The sequence below is a fragment of the Mauremys reevesii genome, linkage group 1, assembly GCF_016161935.1.
Source record: "Mauremys reevesii isolate NIE-2019 linkage group 1, ASM1616193v1, whole genome shotgun sequence".
Lineage (NCBI taxonomy): Eukaryota > Metazoa > Chordata > Testudines > Geoemydidae > Mauremys > Mauremys reevesii.
The window spans coordinates 182475955-182497713 of record NC_052623.1 but is presented as its reverse complement, the minus strand read 5'-3'; the positions used below and the strand labels follow the sequence as shown (position 1 = coordinate 182497713).

The following is a 21759-nucleotide window of genomic DNA, read 5'->3' as shown; positions in this document are numbered from 1 at the left end:
AATCTCTGACCATTTGAGCTAGAATAATGTATAGTAGATTCTGTGGACCAGATCTTCATGTTTATTAAATCTGCATTTAATACATTTGGTGGAATATTTTCCATCTAATACTTTATTTAACAAATATTGGAGTCATTTGTTAAATAATTTATCCATTTAATTATGTTTAGTAGCATCCAACCAGTTCTATAACTTGACTACTGTTTGTCAAATAAATTGACACACAATAATATTCACTGAATAATATATTTACCAAATATTATTTGTCTGTTCTTTGATTGGCCCTAATACCCATATTAGTAACCTAGCAGCTAATTTGGACCCTACAGGTCTCATGGGATAATTGGGAAATGAAATCCTGGCCACACTAAAATCAATGGCAAAGCCCTTTTGACTTCAGTGGAATCAGGATCTTTCCCCTAGCCCTGTATGAGAAGAGGACTTATAAGAAGTGTGATTTTTGTCTGGCTATGTATATGTATATAAGATCTATTTTTATTGCATCAAACAAGTTTAATTTAAGCTATAGTCGTCATTTTTTTTTAAAAAAAAACCCTGTTTCTTAGTTATGACCAAGAAATTCCATGTCCAGTGCCGCCTGCAAGGATGTATCTACAGCAGGATGAGCTAGAGGAAGAAGAAGATGAAGAGCGAGGTCCTACACCTCCAGTCCGAGGAGCAGCTTCCTCTCCCGCAGCTGTCTCCTACAGCCACCAGTCCACTGCCACTCTAACACCCTCACCCCAAGAAGAACTACAGCCCATGTTACAGGATTGTCAGGAAGAAATAGGCCACATGCAACACCAACCTGACCGGAGGTATGTTGCTGCAAACATGCAGAGGTGACAGATGAAATTCCACTCCCACTGAAGCCAATGACAAAACTCCCATTGAATTCAAGGGGCCAGGATTTCACCCAACATATTTACTCTGCTTATATATAATTTACAAATTGGGAAGATTTGACTATGTATATTCTTAGAGCAAGGTAATTAAGTTGCTTTAATATTGTAACATGAAAGGAAATGCAGTATATCATCTTATGTTACATACAGTGCTGACACAAGTTAAATGCACAGTCATCAGGATACTAAAGTGGTATCGTTAACACAATTTACCATATAATTACAGTTCCATTGTTTCCAATAGATTTACTGCATTATTACCATAAAATAGCTTGCATTATTTCACAGTAACTGTGCAATTAACTTGTCACCAATGTGTATGAATATATATAAATATATAATTTATATAACCTATAGGTTTTCCTCCTTTCATAAATCCTACTGCAGTAAATTACTGCTTGTGAAATGTCCTTCATGTTCCCACCTTCCCTCATTTTTTCAAGAAAGATGGACATTAATAAGATCTATATTTGTTCCAGAGAAATTTTGCTTCCTTTCTCAGTTTACTGCACCCTTGAAGCTTCTGTTCTATGAAAAAAAAAGTGAATTCTGACTGAATGTGACACTTGTTTAGCTTGCTGTTTTGTTGAGATAATAGAGCTTTTGTACCCAGGAACATATTCTTTGTAGAGCCCCCCCACACACACACACACATTAGCTTATATATATTAAATTTATGATAAACCATTAGACTTTTAATATTCCAGTCATTTTTATTTCATTTTTTATTATCTTCAAGAATTTCTAGGCTTATTTTCCAAAGATCAGTTTAGCACTTCTTAATTTTTCATATTTCTTATTCCTGGGCTTATTTCAAAGCAATATTTTTCTAAAGTGTCATCTTGATGAATTAATTCCTTGAATTTGATTTTGTTAATGTAGCTTTTTATAGTGTGTTTCCCAGAAAAAGAATGTCTACTAGCTTTTTTTTTAAGTTTGCCCTTTTGTATTGTAAAGCCAAGCCTGGTACTTTACCCTTGCTTTTTGAAAATGGCTTCAAATCTGCCTTTAATTTTATCCCCCCATGTTTCCTCAGTGTTCCTGTTTCTTCCTCCCTACTCTGGTGTCCTGTAACTTTTACCCTGTGTCATGTTCTGCATCTTGTTCTTTCTTCCTCCTCGTGTCTTTCATTCCTTCTTTCCCTTCCATGTATGCCATTGGAGAAGGGGGGATGTCAGCTCAATCTTCCTTTGGGTAGCACATCCCAGACCCTCAGTTTCTCTGTTTTAAATAGTGTGGTGCACTTCTGTGCAAAGAAGAGGATCCAGTGGGCAACAGCCTGGAAACTAGAATGTTTCCCTCAGCACAAGGAGTGGGAGGTGGCCACCATGGATGTATCACAAAACTTAAGGAAATATGATTGAGATGTGCCTATAAGGATGCACCACTGAACTGCTAGGGTATAAGGATTTGCTATGTAATGAATGGAAGAAATATCCTACACATCTTTTTGCTGTTATTAAAGGTGGTTAGATAAACATCACTAGAGGATAAATGCCATTGCCTCTATTCTTTGCAAAGCTGCTAGTGACTCAGCCTTATAAGAAACACAATGCAGTTGGGCTATCTTGGTTATGTGTCTTTAGCTTTTCCAGTGTTCTCTTATCTACTTGATATGTTAATTTATTTTATTAAAATAAAGACACTGTATTGTATAACTTCTCTTGCATGATCAGCAAGACTTGCCTGTCTGCATCTTCCACTCTACTGGCATAGTTATGACCTCTTACATTGAGAAGTTGGCTTTTGTGTGCTCAGCACTTCAAGTATGTACTGGAAGGAAGTTTACACTTGGAACATGGAGAGTGACAAGGCTTTCTAATTGAGAACACTTATTTCAAATTGCACAGTGTCAAGGCTAATTCCCCACTTGGCACTTTGAGTGCAGAAGGTGGGGGCCCGCAAGGATTCTAAAAATTAATAGTGGCCACTCCAGGCTTGTATTAAACTCCCAAGGTTACAGCTTTTCTCTGACCTTGGATTTGTAGATGCTGCCACCACAAGTGCAGAACCAGTTTGAGAGCCCAGGAAGGTGCACTTGGGAATTAGAGAACAGCTACTAAGAGGGATTTTATAGCTATTGGCTGGCTAGGTGCCTATAAAAGGGATCTACTCCCCCTCCCCACACACACATTTATCTCACACATGCTTCTGTTTAAGTACTAAGATTTTTTGATTAACTGAAAATATTCATCATTGCAAATAATAAAAGTATCTGACAGGGAAATAAGTTGAGCATGTAGCTTTGTAGTGAAGATTATATCTAAAATACTATAATCTGAAATGTATCTACAAGGTTGGTGTAGCTTTAGTCTCTGAATTCCAGTCTATTTTGGAAAGGTTACTTAACAGAGGGGGCCATCTCCTGTTCTCCCCGCTTCCCTCATCTCCAGTCTTTAATACTTTCTGTAATGATTCTACAGCCACGCTGTGTGTTGTGGGCCACAGGAATCAGGCAGCTGGAACATTTCTCTCTGTGATGATGATTGTGTGCAGTAATGTTGTCTGTCCGGTCAGCTTTCCACAGTTACAGCAGATTGAAATAGAAATCTCTGCTCTGGAAGAATGGCCAAGCATAGTGAGATAGGAGACATTGTGAATGTTAAAGCCAGAGTCACTGTAATCTAGGGCAGTGCTGGATAAAGGAAAGAAATGCTGCTATATGTCCATGAATATGCCCGTATTCTCAGTTATCCTATCTTTATGGGCTAGTGAGCAAGCTGATTTTCCAGGAACCCTCTCTGTTTGTAAACAGTTGCCTGTGTCTTGGTAACAAAACCCAGATAACAGGAAGACTGGTAGACAAATATACTACAAGGACCCATCTTGCCAAGACCCCACATTAAACCAATATAATTTAGACAAGATGAGACGGTATACAAAGGTGAATAAAGCTTCTTTTAACTCAGCTATGGCCTCTGTTATTTCTATTAAATGATTATTTGGTTAAAATATCTCTAATTGTCACTGCTTCTGTTGCCTTCTGTAATTAAGGCAACAAGTAGAAGTATATGTAAAATATTTTAAAGGAAATGGTAATTATTCAGTTCTGCATTTTGTTGTGAAAGACGAGAACTTAATTTTTTTTTTTAAGGAAACATTTGTGTAGATACATAATTTCTTAAAAGCAAAACCTGGCCATTTTCAAGAGCGGGTAGGCAAAACTTAGCTAGCCAAAAATATGAAAATTAACATTTTTGTAAAGAGAGCCATTTTGCTGAAGTAAGGATAAAGCAAAATTTGATGGGTTGGAAACCATGAGAAATAGAAAACATTGGGAAATCTTGCAAACCAGATTCTGGTCAAGAGCGAACAACAGATACCCTAGTGACGAAAGAAGCCAAAAGTCTGGTCATTCCCTCCCTAAGCATATCTTCCTTTTGGGTAAATGGCAACTAAAAAGCACTGGGGCTAAACTGATGACAATATCAGCAACATTAAAATAAATGTTCTGCAGATCAAAATATTAAATGAACCGAACATTGATCCCATAATGCCCAGAGTCCTTTAACTTTTGAATCTAGCAGCTCTGTTACTGATTATTTAGGAACAAGAACAATATAGAAATATTTGGCTGCTCCCAAAAGCTAGATATAGATGATATTGAATAATTCTCTCTTCCAGACCAGTTTCAATCCTATGTTTGGAATAAGTGGGGAACAAATCCCAAGAAGTGTAGTTTATGGAGCAGTCTGCTTGGTTGTAGATGCCTATTGTCCCTGGTAATAGCAAGCTTCAAAAGTAATATACAATCACACCTTTTGCTCACATTCACAGATGTGCACTTCCTAATGTAATTTTTTTAACTGTGTCCTAAACTGTCAGCTTCCCTTTCCTAACTGAACATGAACTAAATTATGAAACATAAGGAGATTTATACATAAGCGAGCACAATTTCATTAGACTGGGAGTGAAAAGTACTATAAGCAAAGGCCAGTTTCTTTTTTTGGTTGATTTCTGGTTTTGTAGCTGTAATCTCTGATTACAGCAAAAAAGTAAAATCCTGCTACTTTCAAATCTAAATCCTGGGAATTTTAAATGGCAAAACAAATTGGTTGGCATGTAAGAGAAATATTCCACTGATTCTACCAGGATATTTTGTTTTGGCCTGGTTATTTTGTGAAAATGAAATAACAATTTCTAACATTGTGTTTACATGCAGACGTCAGCCTGTGAGTCCTCCACCCCCTCCAAGGCCTATTTCTCCACCACACACCTATGGTTACATTTCAGGACCCCTTGTCTCAGATATGGATACTGATGCACCAGAAGAGGAAGAGGATGAGGCAGAAATAGAGGTTGCCAAGATGCAGAACAGAAGGCTCCTTTTGCGTGGCCTTGAGCAGACACCTGCCTCGAGTGTTGGGGATTTGGAAAGCTCTGTAACAGGATCCATGATTAATGGCTGGGGCTCAGCCTCAGAAGAAGACAACATCTCAAGTGGCCGGTCCAGTGTTAGCTCTTCTGATGGATCATTTTTTACTGATGCAGATTTTGCACAGGCTGTTGCTGCAGCAGCAGAATATGCTGGTCTTAAAGTAGCAAGGCGTCAAGTGCAGGATGCAGCAGGAGGTGAGGTCTCATAAAGGCACGGTGTGCTTGGTTGGGAATTAAAAAAAAAAAAAAAGAAAAACTGCCACCATACCATGTCTTTTATCCAAAGGTTGTCCCTGAATTTCTTAAATAACTTAACAATGAATCACAGTCTTTTGTTCCAATTCATACAAATTCAGCATGCTCAGAAAATTGACTTGCATGCCTACATAATTATCTCCTACGCTATGGCTCTTCCAGCAGGTAATGTATTATTTGTTGAAGTGAAATGGGAGACAGTTAACTCTGCTTAAGATCTCCAGGTTGCGGGGTGGGGAAGGACTTTAAATGAAACAGTCCAATTCACTATATTAAATTTAATTGCTGCTAAACGTTGTTTTACATAAAATCAGTTGTCAGAGATGTGGCTGTAAAACTGAAACCTGTGTGCTAAATCATGGGGAAAAAAAACTCTAATTGATTTAAAATTCAAATGCCCCTGAAATTATTATTGTTCCCTTAGGTCATGTCTAACTTCCCCATGTGGATGCTGCAGGCACGAACTAAAAGGCTCCTAGTTTGCATTAATGTAGTCCTCTTCAAACAGGAGTGTGTAGACATGCCCTTAGAGTTTGGTGAAGGGGTTGGGGGACAGGTCAGTGATAAGGATAAAGGCTTGTGTGGACAATGGTCTGTCAGAGGGGAAGAAAAAACAAGAATAAAAACAACATTATCATCCATATTCTTTGACTGTTATAACTCAGGCATGCTAATGTGCTCTGAACTGAAAATACATGCAGTTACATGAACTCCATTTGGGAGCCATTTGCAAACTTTAAAATGGTTGAACAGTTTTGTCTTTGTTTTTAAATGTTACCGTATAACAGGGGTCAGCAACCTTTCAGAAGTGCTGTGCTGAGTTTTCATTTATTCACTCTAATTTAAGGTTTCGCGTGCCAGTAATACGCTTTAACGTTTTTAGAAGGTCTCTTTCTATAAGTCTATAATATGTAACTGAACTATTGTTGTCTGTAAAGTAAATAAGGTTTTAAAAATGTTTAAGAAGCTTCATTTAAAATTAAATTAAAATGCAGAGCCCCCCCGGACCAGTGGCCAGGACCCGGGCAGTGTGAGTGCCACTAAAAATCAGCTCACGTGCCGCCTTTGGCACGTGTGCCATAGGTTGCCTACTCTTGCAGTATAAGGATGTAAGGGTATAGTGTGTACCTAAGAAAAGAAATCAAACATAGAAAGCTCAATCTTAAATTTCTCTGTTGTGCAAAATCACCCGTATGCACATCATATGTATAGGACACAGGAATTATCATACTGTATTAGTCCAGTATCCTGTCTCCTACAGTGGCCAAATACCAAATGCTTCAGGAGAAGGCACAAGAAGTCCAGAAGAAGCAGGCAGTTTGGGATAACATGTCCTGAGGGAAGTTTCTTACAATTGGTTTATTTCCTGAAGCATGGTGGTTTAGACCCTTTCAAAAACTCTTGTCTGTTTAGAATTTGCTATTATAACTCTGGATATTCTTGTTATCCATATAAACATCCAGTTTCTTTTTTATGCTTGTTAAGCTTTTAGCCTCAATGACACATTGTGGCGAGGAGATTTACAATCTAATTGTAGGTTACATAAAACTGTTCTTTCCTCTTACTGATTTTGAAATTTTGCTACCTTTTAGTTTAATTAAATGCCTTTTTTTCTTATATTATGAGAGAGGGTGAACAGAAGTTTCCAGTTGGCCCTTTCTCTAAAATGCATTATTTTGTATACTTTTCATGTCCTCCCTGTAAAGTACATGATCCCAGGTTTTTTTGTTCTCTTCATATGAGAGTTTTAGTTTATCCATGTCTACTGGAATGTGAAAAGTAGAGTGTTTCACCTTTAACACTTTATTTTCTAGGTGTTATATGTTTAAGAATACATTTAATCACATTTTAAATAATTATTTGCCATTTACTATACTGGGGAATATCATCAGTCTCTGTTTGGAGCATAATTGAGATGAACTGCCCTTGGCTTGGCATCATAATTTATAACCTATCATTTCAGAAACTTCTATTAGATTACAAACAAACTACACTTGGTTTTTCTGCTGGTCAACACTCGATATGTAATAAATATTTCATATTGGAGCACAGGCACTATTAGCTACCAGGATTAATTGAATATGAATAATCAGTGATCTAAGTAGGCTTCGTGGTTACCAAAGGGGTAGTGTCAGCTGATAAATAGGTCTGCCACAGTTCAAAGAGATCTGTGACTATCTTGCCAACCCTGTATAGCCACTAGAGCCAGAACACTGGGATTCTATTACTGTAGTTTTGTCCTCACCAACTCTACAGAGCTGCAAGATTCCTTTCTCATTTCTAATTTCCACTCAAACTTTTAGCATTCCTTTATTTCAACATGGCTGTTCATCATGAAGAAAGAGAAGGGGAGGTAGTTTAGTTATTTTGAGTGAAATCATGGCCCCATTGCAGTCATTGGTAAAACTCGCATTGACTTAAATGGGGCCACAATTTCATCCTTTTGTATAACTATTTGGAATGGACATTGTTACATACTACTGACGTAACAAAATTAAACTTAGCAATGTTCAAAAGAGTATTATGAATTGGGGTTGTTTGGTTTTTTTTTTTTTTGCATTTTTCTGAATACAAACACTAGAGATGTGAGACTGCTCATGTACAAACAAAGTATTAGGAAATGCAAATCAGGGTATCACAGGGACTTCTGATGAGTCACCTCCTGGTTGGTTTAAGTATTAGCTGATTTCAGGTCTGATGCCTCTTTTCCACCTCCTACCATGTGCCCTGCCTTCTCTTCCTGGCAAATCCCCACACCAGCCTGGAAGGGTTAAGAAGGCTGAGAAGGAATTTTGTGGCCTAATTCAGTGCTTCTCAAAGTCGAGAAGCCGCTTGTTCAGGAAAAGCCCCTGGCGCTCCCACTTGCTGCGGTTCGCCACTCCAGGCTGAGGGATGTGCTGGTCGCTGCTTCCCGCAGCCCCCATTGGCCTGGAGCGGTGAACCACAGCCAGTGGGAGCCGCGATTAGCCGAACCTGCGGACGCGGCAGGTAAACAAACTAGCCGGGACCGCCAGGGGCTTTCCCTGTACAAGTGGCTTCCCCACTTTGAGAAGCACTGAATTTGACCACAAAATTCCTTCTCAGACTTATTAACCCCTTCCAGGCTGGTGTGGGGATTTGTCATATTTTGGATCTAGGAACAATTTGGTGTACTTCACAAACAGAACTTTATTCTTAACGAGTCAAGCAGTGCAGCGCAATATACATTTGTAACTAGGTCCTTCTCATTGTTCTGCCATGGTACATTTGAGTAAACCTGTGCATTTTCCATGCCAGAGGAAATGAAGCCTATTGTGAAAGTGATGCATTTTTGTTGTTGATGGACATTGCAAGCTATTGGGCTGATAAAGTATTCTGTTCCTGCTTGGTCACAGAGTTCAGATTCCTGCAGGGAGACCTACTAGAAACAAACCAGTTGCATAATTTCTGGGAAACTAAGTCAGCCTGTTTGTTGATTTGAAAATTAATGTATCTCTTCAATTGTTAAAAATATGCTGTAAACCATATCACCAATAAGGATATTACAAGATTTAGATTAATGTAATATTATAATTAAATAACTTCAGTTTTAGAATGGCTGCACGTGAGTCTTGTTTTAAAAAGAGAGGGAATATAATATCTTATTTTGGAGAGAAAAATAACAACATTCAGTTGTCTGTAATTATTTTTTCAGGCCGAAGACATTTTCATGCATCACACTGCCCTAGACCCACCAGCCCTGTGTCTACTGACAGCAACATGAGTGCTGTTGTAATACAAAAGGTCCGACCTGCCAAAAAGCAAAAACACCAGCCAGGACATCTGCGCAGAGAAGTCTACACAGATGGTAAGTTCACTGAAACAGGTGAAATGAACCGCTCTAGATGTATGCTGAGTGTGTAAAGGTTTTCCTCAGAGATAACATTATGTTTTTTTTTAAAAAATAAGTGATTTGTGTTTGCTATTGCTAAATATGTTGAGCAAATTAATCATTTTAAATTTCCATACTTGGTAGTCTTTATGGATGCCTCCCCTGCACCTGTTTTCTGTAGTGTCCTAATAGGCTAATTGCTGCCATTATTTAAGAGAAAAGGTAGCACATATAGGTACAGTAGTTGAAAATAATGTGTGCCTGGGATTAAAATTTTCATTAAAATAATGGAACAATAACTCCTCCAAAGTGTCAGTTTTTTCGCACAGAAACAATTTAGCATTCAGATGGTAACCAACAAAATAGCCAAATTTTAATCCGAATGCGAGTATTGTTAGTTACTTTGTGCACCAAAAGGCAAAATGTAATCATCTTCTCTCATGCCTTCACACACAATATCGACTCCTGCTGAAAAGGTAATGCTTGTATTCTCTGGAGAGTATAGGAGGATAATGCAAACATTGTGATGTTGTCTAGAGAAAGCCTTTAATGAAAATGCCTCAGGTGGCCCAGCTTTTATTAAACCACCGCCTTCCAGTTTTTATAAACAACTCAAGGGCTTTGTGGAAATTCATGTAAGATAAATTCTTGAAGACTTACCCATCTTGTCAAGTTTGCTAAATTTGCTAAAGGAGGAGGGGAACGAAGGAGTGTCAGAGGCATCATTCCCCACCTCCTGGTTCTCAGCAACAACAATCTGATTAGGACTTTCATTACCAGTCAGAAATTTTTCAAAGAGGGGCATCATTTGCCATTATCATATGAAAGCCTAATATTATAGATCCTTATCCAGGGTTACAAGAAGGGGTTTTTGAGCCACTTCTCCCTGTGATTCCTACCACTTGACAGAAAAATTTAATACAAAGCTCACAGCATGATGAGCAGAAGTAATTTTGCAATGAGTGGTTGTCCGTGCTATTATCTGACTTTATTCTGAGTATTTTCTCTCACTAGCATCCATCTGATATTAGACTGCATTAAATACTGGCATGACACAGTGCACCTGGGCCTCTTGGCTTCTGCCCAGGTCCCTTTTGTCAGTGAAACTGAGCTGTCAGAATATTATCTGATTTCAAGAGGTTATTTACAGTGGTTTTGTGCGTTTGCTTCTGTGAAAGGGACAACACAGGGTGTAAATCCCAAAACTATACTAGCAATTTTACATTTATGGGACCTCTGTAATGGCATTTTACAAGATTTTATGGACATTTTATCAGCTTTTATTATCTTGAAGAGAATGCTCTTAACTGAAAAATTGGCTAAACATCAAACCTTGATATAATCACATCTACAGTAGCTAGAACATCAGAAAGAAAATCTGGACTGGAGTTTTATGTCACCATTTCTTTCCCTCTAGCACAGGAATAAAAAAGTGAGGGATCTGTATTTGGTGTATTTTATAAAAGTAATTATACCAAGTTAGACCATACAGCACTGTGGCTAAAAATTTTAACAGATTTGCCAGTTGTGATCAATATTTGTTTTGTATGCTACAGCAGATGCTTATTTCAGCATGTTTTCTAATTAGACATGATTTTCTGGTAACCTATGTGTTATAATTAATTTGCTATACATTGTGTTTGGTCATACAGGAGGGAGTTGTTCTATTTTCTGCAATGCTAATAAAACCCAGTTCAGTTGTGTTTTATTATTCTTTTTTACCCCAAACTATTTGCATAGCTATATTTGAAGCCTTACATAAATTATAATCACTCATTTTAATAGGCACATATAGAAGCTGGTCCTTTAAAGTAAGCTATAAAATAATATCTACTAATTATTTTCCTTAAGTGGAGAACAGTGATATGTGGACATGAAAGAAACAATTGAGCACAGTTGACCTTTCAAGGTACCTCTTAGTTTCTTCTATTGGTTTGGTGTCATAGTGTGATTTATTTCTTTTATAAAGCAGTGCTTACTACTAGAGAAGCTTCTAGTTTTTCCCATAATCAGTGAGCAGCCTAGTTTACAGGGGAAGAAAACTAATGGTCTGAACCTGGACTTTTATCACTGGTTGGAGTTGTTAAATACTAAAAGGGAGAAGAGATTAATTATTTCATCAGTTTCTCTATCTTTTCAATAAATGCACATTCGCAAGTGACTGCTAAACAACAGCTATTTTTTATGTAGCATAGAAGCATTTCTCACTATTCCCAAATTACTTGACTACATTAGCTCAATAAATATTTGCTAGCAGTTTTATGAAATATCTGTGATATGAAGGATTTACACAGCTGGATGATAAAAAATATGGAAGCAAATTCAAGCATCAAATGATTGGTTGACATTGCCAAGAATGTTGTCAGCAGCATTATATGCATATGCTGTAAAAATTCTGGTTTTGTTTTCTTTCTTATGGCACGGTTTATGAAGTAGATTATTGTTATTTCAGAGAGCTTTTATTCGTAATGCAGCAATGAAAGGAGATGTGTTTGCTTTCCATTGCTTATTTTTAAATACAGGATTTTTATTTTTTTAGTTTACTGTGCATTGTATAAGATTGCACAAACCCATGGTAATGTAATGACAATATTATATCCTTGGCTGATACTAGTTCAGATCAGTTTCTGCTGAATGTAGAACAGGCTTTCAGCTCTGTTGTTCTGTTCATTGACAGTCGTCCAGACTGTGAAATGTTCTCCATATTTGTTGCTAAAAATCTTTTGCTGAGAGAGGAGGGTAAGGAGTAAATGTATGAATATTTAATTGTTCTTTGTCTAGTCTTTCAGAGAGTTAAATACAAGCAAGCGCATTACTAAAACCTACTAACAAATGCATTTCTTCCCTAACCAACCTCCTCTGACCTATTTACATACTTTATTTAAGAAATCAAGTCTAAAAATATTTTTTGCGCCTTAGTTGTCATAAATTATACATTTGCAAGCCTCTTTTGAATCGTTGTTTTGATTTGATTTATCACTAATTAGAAGCCCTCAGACTTCTAAGCATTTAGGTAAACAAAGTGAAAATCTTCTGAAGTGAGTTATAGTCTTTGGGATTTTCCATACAGATTATGGCATTGACAGTATAGGTAAAGGTAATAATTGGAGATATACCAATCTCCTAGAGCTGGAAGGGACCTTGAAAAGTCATCAAGTCCAGCCCCCTGCCTTCACTAGCAGGACCAATTTTTGCCCCAGATTTGTAAGTGCCCCCCTCAAGGATTGAACTCACAACCCTGGGTTTAGCAGAACAATGCTCAAACCACTGAGCTATCCCTCCCCAGGTATCAACATATGGTGCTTGATTTTTAAATCTAGCCTCCATTGTTGCTCCCACATTTGATGTAGGCACAAATGGTAGCGAGCTAACTACCTGAAACACAGGTCAATAGCTCAGTGTTATCATTTGCACCCACAATAAATGATGAGGTTATTAAAGCAATATTTCTCACAAGTGGAAAGGTGGCTCTGCCAAATATTGACATGAAAAAACAATTCCAAAATGTTTCTGACTCTTCCCCACTGTAGCCCAATCTGTATTGTTGTCTCTGCCTTGATGGTACAAAATGTCTAAACTGTGCAATTTCAGAAAGAAAGAAAAATTACATCTAAATACATTTTTTGCATCTTCTACAAATTACCAAAAATCCTTTTTTCTATAAAATGATGTTATGATTTGAACATCCAGTTTCCTGTGACATTCCAGGATAAAGCATCTTTGCAATAGGACACAGCATCTGCTTCTATCCTGAGGCAAATGGGAATACTGACCTTAAAACTGAGACATTTTTTGTGAGATGAAAAGCTTTTACTATGTGTAAGTTATAATTATATAAACATGCACACTGGGGGGAAAAAAACTTCTTTATATATTGTACTGGGGTTTTGTAAATGCCTTCACTCAATTATTGTTCATGCAATTTAGAAGCTGCATCTGAAAAGAGTTAAGCAGGTGAGGAACTTTACTTACATGAGTAATACCTGGAATTGGGTTGCTCACATACATAAAATTACTCATGCGCTTCAAACTTTTCAGAAGCAAGGCCTAAGTCTGCAGTTTTGTATGCATATTTGTATGTGCAGTTAAGAAAATCTGGCCTGGTATATTTTAGAGAAAACACACATCACAATCTTTAACTGTCAGCTGTTTTTTCTTGAGATACGATAGTAAATAACTTAGACTTTATATGTTTAATTTTTTTAGAGATGATTCCTAATAATATTTCATTCATCGTTACTTACGATTGATCTTTTTTATGTTTATTTTCAGTTTCTCCATTTTAGTACAAAACTGGCTTCGTGGATTGATTATTTTCCCAGCAATTGTTTTTCCCGTGATTGTTATATATACTCTCATTTATATTCTTATTGAAAATTATAATCACCCTTTTCAAAAGGCACATATGGAAGATTTCCCCAGTAGAATATGTTATAAAATGGCATCTGTTAATTGTTTGTCTTAAGTGGGCCACAATACAACACTGATATGCAGACACAAATGAAACAGTTGAGAGCAGCTGACCTTTACCAGGTGCCTCTGAATTCCTTATATTGGTCTGATGTCACTCTGTTATTAATTTTTTTTATTTCTTGCTATGGAGGCCTCCATTTTCTTTTTAATAACGAAACATAACAGTTTGTACTAGAGGAGGTAGATTGAGTTTTGATTTTCTCTGTGATTTGAGCTGTTAAATAAACACCACAGGAGTGTAATAGTGTTGACCTCTGAAAAGTTTCCTTTTTCCTTTTTAAAGGATCCTTCTCAGCAAGGAACACTATGTTATAATGAAGATTTTTATAGTTTCCCTGCAGGGTATGACAAAGCTCTCTCTGAAGAGACTATCACTTTTTCTGTAGTTATTGTTGTATTAATGCAATTTTACAAAAGTTTTTCATAAGAATGTGTTTTCTCTTCCATTATCATGCCTTAATGCTACCTAAATAATCATTTTAATCATTGCCCACTCTAACTTGTAAATGGTTAGGTTTTTGGGGGAGAAAAGTTTATTTAAAGTTATGTTTCACTGACTGATTTCTGAAATTAACAATGATTTTGTGTAGGAGTAGGGTTGTTTTGAGATTAGACAAAAGATAGAAAAGCTAACAATCTTCAAAGATGTAAGGTTATCAAGGGAATATTTCTGTTGGATTATCAAGACTAGTTCCTTGATTGGTTGGCAAAAACCATTGTAATTGCTTTCCAGGAAAAATTGCACCGTCTCGGCCAGTGGCAGATTATCCACTGGCCCGACATGACCTCTGCCCAACTGGGGAGTCCCCAGAAAAAATCCACCGCTGCCAGTGGCTGCTCAGAGCCCCAGCCCCGGTCTGTGGTAGCAGCCCCTGATCCCGACAGCAGCCATGGGACGGTGGAAGCCCGCCCAGCAGCCCACATTCCCAGCAGAAGCTGCAGTATGGCAGGAGAAGCCCCCACATTCAACTCACTCTCTGGCAGAAGCGCCAGGCAGGTGGGGCAGGAGAAGCCCCAGTGCCCTGACCCTGGTCCCCCGCAGAAGCGCATGGGGTTGCAGGAGAAGCCCCAGCACCCATACCCCCACTGCAGCCCTGGGACTGGAGGAGCTTTCACTCCCTGCTGTGGCCCCGAGGCCATGGTGGGGGGATAGAGTTTCTCGATCCAGTCTTGCGGTTGCATTGGGGGTGGGCAGAAAGGAGCAAAAGGGGTTGCGGGGCTACAGTGGGGGCGAAGAAGTGGGGTATCCTGGGTGGAACAAGGGTGGGCCCCAGGGAAAGGATGGCTGTGGGGGCAGGGCCGCAGGAAGAAGGGGTGGGGAGGGGACACCCCCACACACACTTGCTCTGGCCCAGGGGCCCACGAAACCTTAATCTGCCTCTTGTCTTTGTCAAAAAGACTTTTCTATATTTACAATCCCCTCAGAAAGATAAATCAGATTCACTGCCATAAGATCATCTTTCTTCTTTACCCTTTTGTCTAATAAATGGGCTCTCTCTCATTAAGTAAAGAGACTTTGATGCAGCTACTTACTAGTATATTCCTGTTTCCAGACCATGTAAGAATTCAGGTTATTTGACAGGGTACTCTTTCAGTCTGAGAGAAGTAGTGTTATTTCATAAGACAAGTCTAAAAATGGTTGAGAGGTCAGAGCAGCCCGTATTCAAATAATTCCAACTACTTTCCAAACCTGATGCCCACAAAATTCCCGATGTTATGGCAGGGAGAAGAAAAAAGATTGAATTTACAAAGATTCCTAGTTTATAGTTGATGCAAATAAGGGGAAGAGAGGGAAAGATTTCCCAAAGTGTGAGACTTACCCCTGGAGGGTGCTTGAAAGATGTATAAATTAAGATGGACAGGTCTTTACCACCCGTGATGGCAAGGCTGATGGGCATTATTGGTTTCTTTTACCTGAAGTACTCAGTTTTCCAAAATTAGGAAATGTAGCTTAAACCCCTTTCTACTCCCTTGATTCCGGGCCAGCTGATGACTGAAATGAACCCGAGCATAACTTAAAGCAGGTGAAGGACTGCTGTATGTTAGCCCTGCTGCAGTGATTCCACACGGACCACTATGCCAGCTAAGGCTCAAGTAGAGCTTCATGCACCATTCCACCCTTTCCCTCAGAATGGCACACCCCTGCAATGCTCCTGAGAGGGAATCTTCAGCAGCCCTCGTAGGACAGCGTTCTGGTTGCTAACGCCAGGAATATATTCCATCATTCCATTTACTTATACACAGGGCTTAAATTCTAAGAAATTATTTCCTGAAGTCCCCCACCCCCTTCAGCTCTGGGCTTCACTGTGGCGTGCTGGAGCTCATGGTTTCTGCCCTGTGGGGCGCACCAGGGCTACTGCGGATTTGAAAATATTTACCAGAGCTCCTTTCCAGACAGCTCCGGATGAATTTAAGCCCTACTTATATTCCATTTATTACTCATTTTGAACTCATCTCCTTACTTTTGTTGTACAGTTTAGTCAGTTTTCAGTTCAAATGTACACCTGCACAAATATACCTTGAACTATCTGAATGTACAGTGGTAATAGCTGAAAAGTGCAGCTGCTCTGAGATTTTGAAAGCTCTCTCAGCTCATCTCAGAGGAAATAGTGAGAATGAATGCATTTCATTGCAAATTGCTGAAGCAGGGATTTTACAATGTTCAGTGGTCTTCATTCTATAATAGATGCACTTGGGATGAATGCATTACTGACTCAGGGCTATCATTTACACCTCTCACATGCACATTTTCTTCACCTGTTTACTTAATTTATGCCTATGGTTTGTTTCCTGTAGCCTTGATCCAAAGCAGCCTTGTATCTTAGTTACCATATGTTAGCTTTTTTAAATTTTCCTTCACCTTTTATAATACAGTTGTGTGCTGTTATAACTGACTGATAGCTTTCCCCTTCTGTTTTTAAAAATGTTAAATATTAATGCGGAACAGAAAAAAATAGCATATATGCACCTTATAAATAGTTATTGTTGCCGTGTTGGTATACATTTGATTTTGCAGCACAAGCTAAATGAAAGAGAAAAGTTATAAAACTATTTTCAATGGGCCAGTCTCATTAGTCTTTATGTTAGGTTTTGGGGCTTCAATTCTGTGACTGTGCCAAGCAGCCTCAGTTGTTACGACTTCTTCAGTACTTTGTTTCATATTTACATAATGCATACCTACAAGAAGAAGATCGGATCAAAAATGCAGATGCCACAAAGCTAGGAGGAGTTGGAGGATAGAGCTAAAATTCAGAGGGATCTTGATAAACTGATGAACTAGGCTATACACAACAAAATGAAATTCAATAAAGACAAATGTAAAGTACTACATTTAGGGAAGAAAAACAAAAGGCAACAAAGAGAAAATTGGGGACAACTGGCTTGGCAGCAGCATCGCTGAGAAGGATCTGGTAATTGTAGTGGATCACAAACTCAACATGAATCAGCAATGCAGTGCTGTTGCAAAAAAAGCAAATGCAATTTTAGGCTGCATTAACAGAGGCATAGCATGCAAGTCATGGGAGGGGATAGTACTGCTTTACTCAGGACTACTTAGGCCTCAGCTGTAGTAATGTGTCCAATTTTGGTTACCAATGTATAGAAAGGATCTAGAGAAACTGGAAAGGATCAAGAGGAGAGTGACAAAGATGATCAAAGGGATGGAATGCAAGCCATATGAGCAAAGGCTGAAGGAATTGCTGAGTATGCTTAGTTTGGAAAAGAGCAGATGGGGGGGGGGGTATGATAGCGGTCTTCAAATACTTGAAAGGATGCCATAAAAAAGATGGAGAAAAGTTGTTCTCTCTTGCCACAGAGAGCAGGACAAAAATAAATGGGTTCAAACTACATCATAATAGATTTAGTTTAAATCTCAGGCAAAAACTTTTTAGAAAAATAAGAACAGTAGGGCAATGGAACAGACTGCCTAGGGCAGTCATGGAATCTCCTTCACAGGAGGTTTTCAAAGGAGTTTGGACAGCCACCTGTCTTGGATGGTTTAGAAACAACAAACCCTGCATCTTGGCCTGGGGTTAGACTAGACGACCATTGTGGTCCCTTCTAGCCGTATGGTTCTATAATGCAACCTACTGAAATAGTACAGAAAGCCATCTTTAATGCAAACCCTGTTTTACATACCCACGTCTTTCAGGTTAGCATCATGTTTCCTTGTATGTATTAATTGTGTATATTACAGGCTGTGTGTAGCCTATTGGATGGTTTAGGTTAAGAAATAAGCAGAAATTAGGTTTTGGGCCTAAGTTAGCCTAATTGTCCAGGAGTATGGAAAATTGAAGTTGCTAATATGAGAAAGTCTGAGATAAGTTGGAGTCAGTAAAGTGGAAAAATTAAAGTTAACAAAGACATGACCCAAGGTTATATTGCTGTTATATTTTGATTATAACTGGTTTGAGCAAGGTTTTTAATGAGTGTTTTTGAAGATTGTGAATGTTTGATTAAAATACTATCTATATTGATAGCCTGGGAAGGACATTAGTGCAGATGTTTATTTAAATAAAGTGTAATGTAAAGAACGAGTAAGGAAGGGGTGGAAATATAATTATGGTAAGGTGCAGTTTAATGTTAACTAGCATTATAATAGATTAGAAAAGGAGTAGCCTTGGTAAATTGCAGAAGAATTCTAATTAACATCAGAAGGGTACAGTTAGCTTCCACAATTATAAGGCTGTACTTCATTCTATTGTCCGTGGACTGACCATCCATTAATACACTATTTTATCTTTGAGTGTATGTATAATTGTAGTGTAAGAGATAATTGTATGCCTATTTGCTAAAGTAATCATTTGTCTTTTGAATAAAGTTTAATTGTATCATTCAAAGTATCATCTAGCAGTCCTCTACTAAATAAATTTTCTGTAACCGACCTAGAGTCTTGAACCTAAAAACTAAGTTGGTTTGTTTGCACCCTTATCTTTATATTGATATTAATTGGGAACATTTCAACATAAGGAGGTTGCAAAAGGTGACATATGGCATGCCCACAAAGACTAGGACTGAATATATTTCCTTTACTAGACGTTGGATGCGCCATTCTGTAATTCTGAAAAATAACAGAACAATTAGTACTTATAGATTACCCTTTGGGTGTAGCCATCAGCAGCATTTCTCTTATAATAGCCATATCCCTCCTGAAGAACTGAGTACATTTCAGGTCCTGAACAACTGTAGCAAAAGCCTGCTCTTCTCTTGGATGGACCTCAACAAGGAAGATAAATATCCACAAGGAGCATATCCAAACTTTTAAAAATTGGGTGATGATAGTCAGGCTCCTAAATCCACGATTGGGAACCAAAATAAAAGTAGACTGATTTTCAGAGGTGGCAAGCACTTCTAGCTCCCACTAAAATCAGTAGGATTTGTGGAAGCTCGGAATGTTTAGGGGTGTGTGGTGTACATGGACTTTGGACTCTATTATTAAACACCAACTACTGAACATTTTGGCCTGTGTTGTTTTCATAAAATCTAATGACATTACCAATATTCATTACAATAATTCAACATGGAACTCCCTCAGAAGCTATAAGGTCTCTTTTAGAAGTCAATAATTTAGCAAATTTAGTCTGTTTTTCTGAGAGATGTCTGCTATTACATGACATTCACAGTTATTATTTCCACAGAAAATGTAGTTCAGCCCCTTGGAATGTAAGTAGTATTTTATACTAGCATACATTCAAGAGCAGTGATTGTAATACTTTGCTATGCGTGAAATATATATGAGAGCAATAGTATTGTTAATCTGAAAGTGAGTTTGTGAATGAGGGTTTGAATGTGTTGGTAGGATAGGGAGATGGAGACTCTGATGGGTGAGTGTTGCCTTTATTCACTATTTTGCTTTGCTCACGATATTCTGATTTTTTAACTTTCACATGCTCTCTATTGCTGTCTTCCATTTTGCAGGTTTTCCCTTATTCAAAATGGCCACCCATGACTTTGAATAGGGCTGAAATAAGGCAAATTGGCAACTATGTTAACAGTGTCCACATGTGAAAGTGAGGCAGCCCCTGTAGCTTTTCTACACAAACATTTAGTTTGCAGCAAGCTGGAGTGTGAATTATCTTGCTATATAGTAACTGTTCACATGGACCCTGCTGATGTGTATTAACAATTTATTAATGCATTTTGATTGGTCTCATTTCAAAGAGGACTAAATTAAAGTTCATTAACAAATTGTTAATGCACATCAGCAGGATCCATGTGAATTGTTACTCCATGACAGGCTATTGCAAAGTAGACTCACACCCCAGCATGCCATGAACTAATTGTTTGTGTAGACAAGCCCCTACTAAGGGTGGCCACCAGCACTCACTGTTTTCCATAGGATTGAAGCCAAGCTGCCATCAAGGAAAATGGCTGCAGTCCTATGGTTAGGGAGCCTTATCGAAAAGTGTGAGGAGACAGGAGAAGATAAGAAGCAGAAGAGAGACTGAGAAGGGGTAGAACTAAGGAGGAGATACAGAGATAGGCAGGAGGAGCTGTATGGAGATGTGGGAGCAAGGCAGACTCAGAGGGATGCTGAGGATTGTGGAGCAGGAGGATGCAGAGAGGGAGTTGAAGGAGACTGAAGGGAAGACAGGGATGTGTGGGGCTGCACTGAAAACTGAGAAGGAGAGACGTATGGTGTGCAAGAGGGAGGCTGACGAGTTCAGGGGCTACGAGGATTAAGGGAAATAGGGGCACAGCAGACGGTGATAAAGAAGCCAAAGGAGAGGAATGAGAATGAGCTCTCTCACCCCAGGGGTAGGAAAGAATAGGTGAAGCCTCTCTCTGAGCAGCCAGTTGGAAAGCCTTCATTTTTGCTACATTTAGGATTGAATTTAGAACTGGAAATTATCACAGGGTGGCCACTTCCTCCTACAGACTCAAAAAGCAGAACGCAACATTTTAACACAATAAATGTGTTGTTTTTTAAATAATGATTTCTAAGTTCATCTTGTGATTGGAGGGGGAAAGTCTAACTCTTGATGTTTTAATGATTGGGTTGGCTGTACACTTGAGCAGCCTTAATTCTAAGTGAATGCTTTTCTTTTGTGAGGAAATTGACGTAAAAATATAATGAGTTACCACAGTGGAAGTAAAATATTATTCCTTAATTTTGTTAATGCCTGATGTCTTTTTTTTTTTTACTTTGTAGACCTGCCACCCCCTCCAGTGCCACCTCCTGCTATTAAATCTCCTACTGCCCAGTCCAAGTCACAGCTGGAGGTGCGACCTGTCATGTTGCCAAAACTTGCCTCTATAGAACCGAGAACAGACTGGTCCTCGGAAAGAAAAGGAGCAAGCTACAAAGGGAGGGAAGGGGCAGATGGCAGACAGCATTCTGATGTGCGGACAAATTCAGGAGAGCGCAGAGAATTGCAGGAACAGCAAAATGATGGGAAACTGCGAGGAATCAAAGCAGCAAAGCGAGAAGGCACACCAGCAAAAACTCATCTTCTCCAAGGTGATTTTGACATGCATTGAGTTTAATGAAATATATACCATAGCTAAGCAGGAGGATCTGGTCCACAGATCTCCCGATCAAATTCACAGCAGGCTTGAGAAGTTAGGCCCGGTCTACACTATATAGGTGCTGGAACTGGAGGGTTGCTGCCACACCCCCTGACTTGAAGTGGTTTCCATCATATACAGGGTTTGCAGTTTGGTTTAATGGCTCCCAGCACCCCCACTATACAAATTGTTCTAGCACCCATGCTACACTATGGGGTTAGGTTGACGCAACTTGTCTTGCATCTTACTATCTTTGGAAGTATCTTCACTTAAATGTGGCTCCTGCTGACATAAGTGCCTCTCTATGCCAGTGTTGTAACACCACCTCCCTGCATGACATAGAGTCACGGTTGATGTAATTAGGTTTATGCAGTATCAGTGTAGATACTGTGT

At 38.7% G+C, this 21759-nt stretch overlaps 1 protein-coding gene across 20 annotated transcripts in view; it reads left to right on the top strand.

The window, feature by feature from the left end:
• The window catches only part of ROBO1 (roundabout guidance receptor 1), a 1025913-nt gene that overhangs the window by 998194 nt on the left and 5960 nt on the right, over positions 1 to 21759 (top strand). For all 20 annotated transcript variants that reach the window (XM_039532354.1, XM_039532376.1, XM_039532316.1 and 17 more), the window contains 4 exons: positions 567 to 818; positions 5068 to 5477; positions 9211 to 9363; positions 21011 to 21319. In XM_039532354.1, coding sequence (XP_039388288.1) covers positions 567 to 818; positions 5068 to 5477; positions 9211 to 9363; positions 21011 to 21319 — 1124 coding nt within the window. The remainder of the gene's footprint in view (positions 1 to 566; positions 819 to 5067; positions 5478 to 9210; positions 9364 to 21010; positions 21320 to 21759) is intronic.